This window comes from Sinocyclocheilus grahami, unplaced genomic scaffold (genome assembly GCF_001515645.1).
Source record: "Sinocyclocheilus grahami isolate Dianchi unplaced genomic scaffold, SAMN03320097.WGS_v1.1 scaffold20313.1, whole genome shotgun sequence".
Classification (NCBI taxonomy): Eukaryota; Metazoa; Chordata; class Actinopteri; order Cypriniformes; family Cyprinidae; genus Sinocyclocheilus; species Sinocyclocheilus grahami.
Window position 1 is genome coordinate 2,075 of NW_015517971.1, and position 1,180 is coordinate 3,254.

Genomic DNA, 1,180 nt, shown 5'->3' on the forward strand with positions numbered 1-1,180 from the left:
CCCAAACTATAATGCCAGACTAAAATATGTGAAATCGAGTGCAACCTTTTGATACATGACAGGCAACCTTACATTGCATCTAAATGTTGTACATTGTTGTACATTGCATTTTAGCTTGCAACCTCCGGTGATTTATTAAAGGGCATATTGACACGCAAAACATTTTTACTTCATATTTTTTAACACTGCATTTGTAAATTACTTAATTTTATTAAAATTAGTAACTGTAATCAAATTACATCAATTTAAAATGTAACGTATTACATTACTGCACTACCAGGAAAAGTAATTAGAATACAGTCAGTAATGCGTTATAGCCAACTCTGACCTGTGAGCGTTCCAAGCGGAAGGACAGAATCCGTGCTGATGTCCTCATTAGTAGGAATAAAGCTGCTCGGAGACGGAACCATGAGCACGGCTTCCTCACCCATCCCAGAACTCTCTACAGTTTCCACAACTTTAGGAGAGTCGAGAGTCTAAACAAAGAAAGGAGAATTTCATGAGCAGGAGAGCAGGAGAACACTTTTCGTTTTTGGAACGGATTCAGAAAATGAAACCTTTTCTTCTTCTTGTACATCGTTTGATCTCTCTTCACTCTGCTCCTCTTCTCCAGAGTTGTTTTGGTTTTCCAAAGGCTCTTCCTTCTCAAGCTCCTGCTCTCCCTCCAGCTCCGATTGGCCGAGAGGGTCCGAGAGGTCCTCTGAGGTCACTGTCTGGATGATGATGCCAGGGTGGGACATCTGGACGGTCACATTCTCATTGTCGGTCTGATGCAGACGGTGAAAGTAGGCAGAAGAGAGAGAGAGAATTACAGGCTTTGTGACACCACATTCATTTTGGTAAATATTTTAGTATAATTTACATACTATTAATATTTAGATTTAGTTTTTATTTTAATTTTAGTTTTAATAAAATACTTAAAATAATTCAGTTTATTAAGCTTAAATTTGGTAATTTTGCCGGGGTTTTTTTGTTGTCATTTTTATTAGTTTTTTCCCCCACAAATGTATATATATATATTTTATTATCAATAACATAATATTGTAGTTTTTATTCATATTTTATTTTTTTGTCAAAATTTTACTTTTAATAAAATAATTAAAATGGAAAATAATTAATTTTGTGTTTGAGTTGTTTTTGTCATTTTTATTAGTTTTTTCAAAACTGCATAATGAATATG

The 1,180-nt window shown here is 34.3% G+C and overlaps 1 protein-coding gene across 1 annotated transcript; it reads right to left on the reverse strand.

The window, feature by feature from the left end:
• Window positions 1-286: 286 nt before the first annotated feature.
• Window positions 287-779, reverse strand: LOC107579801 (cyclin-D-binding Myb-like transcription factor 1). Its single transcript, XM_016265594.1, has 2 exons — window positions 558-779; window positions 287-476 (listed from the first exon to the last, which is right to left on the reverse strand). The coding sequence occupies exons 1-2, from the start codon at window positions 738-740 to the stop codon at window positions 312-314; spliced, it is 348 nt and encodes a 115-aa protein (XP_016121080.1). The 5' UTR covers window positions 741-779; the 3' UTR covers window positions 287-311.
• Between the last annotated feature and the right edge of the window lie 401 nt (window positions 780-1,180).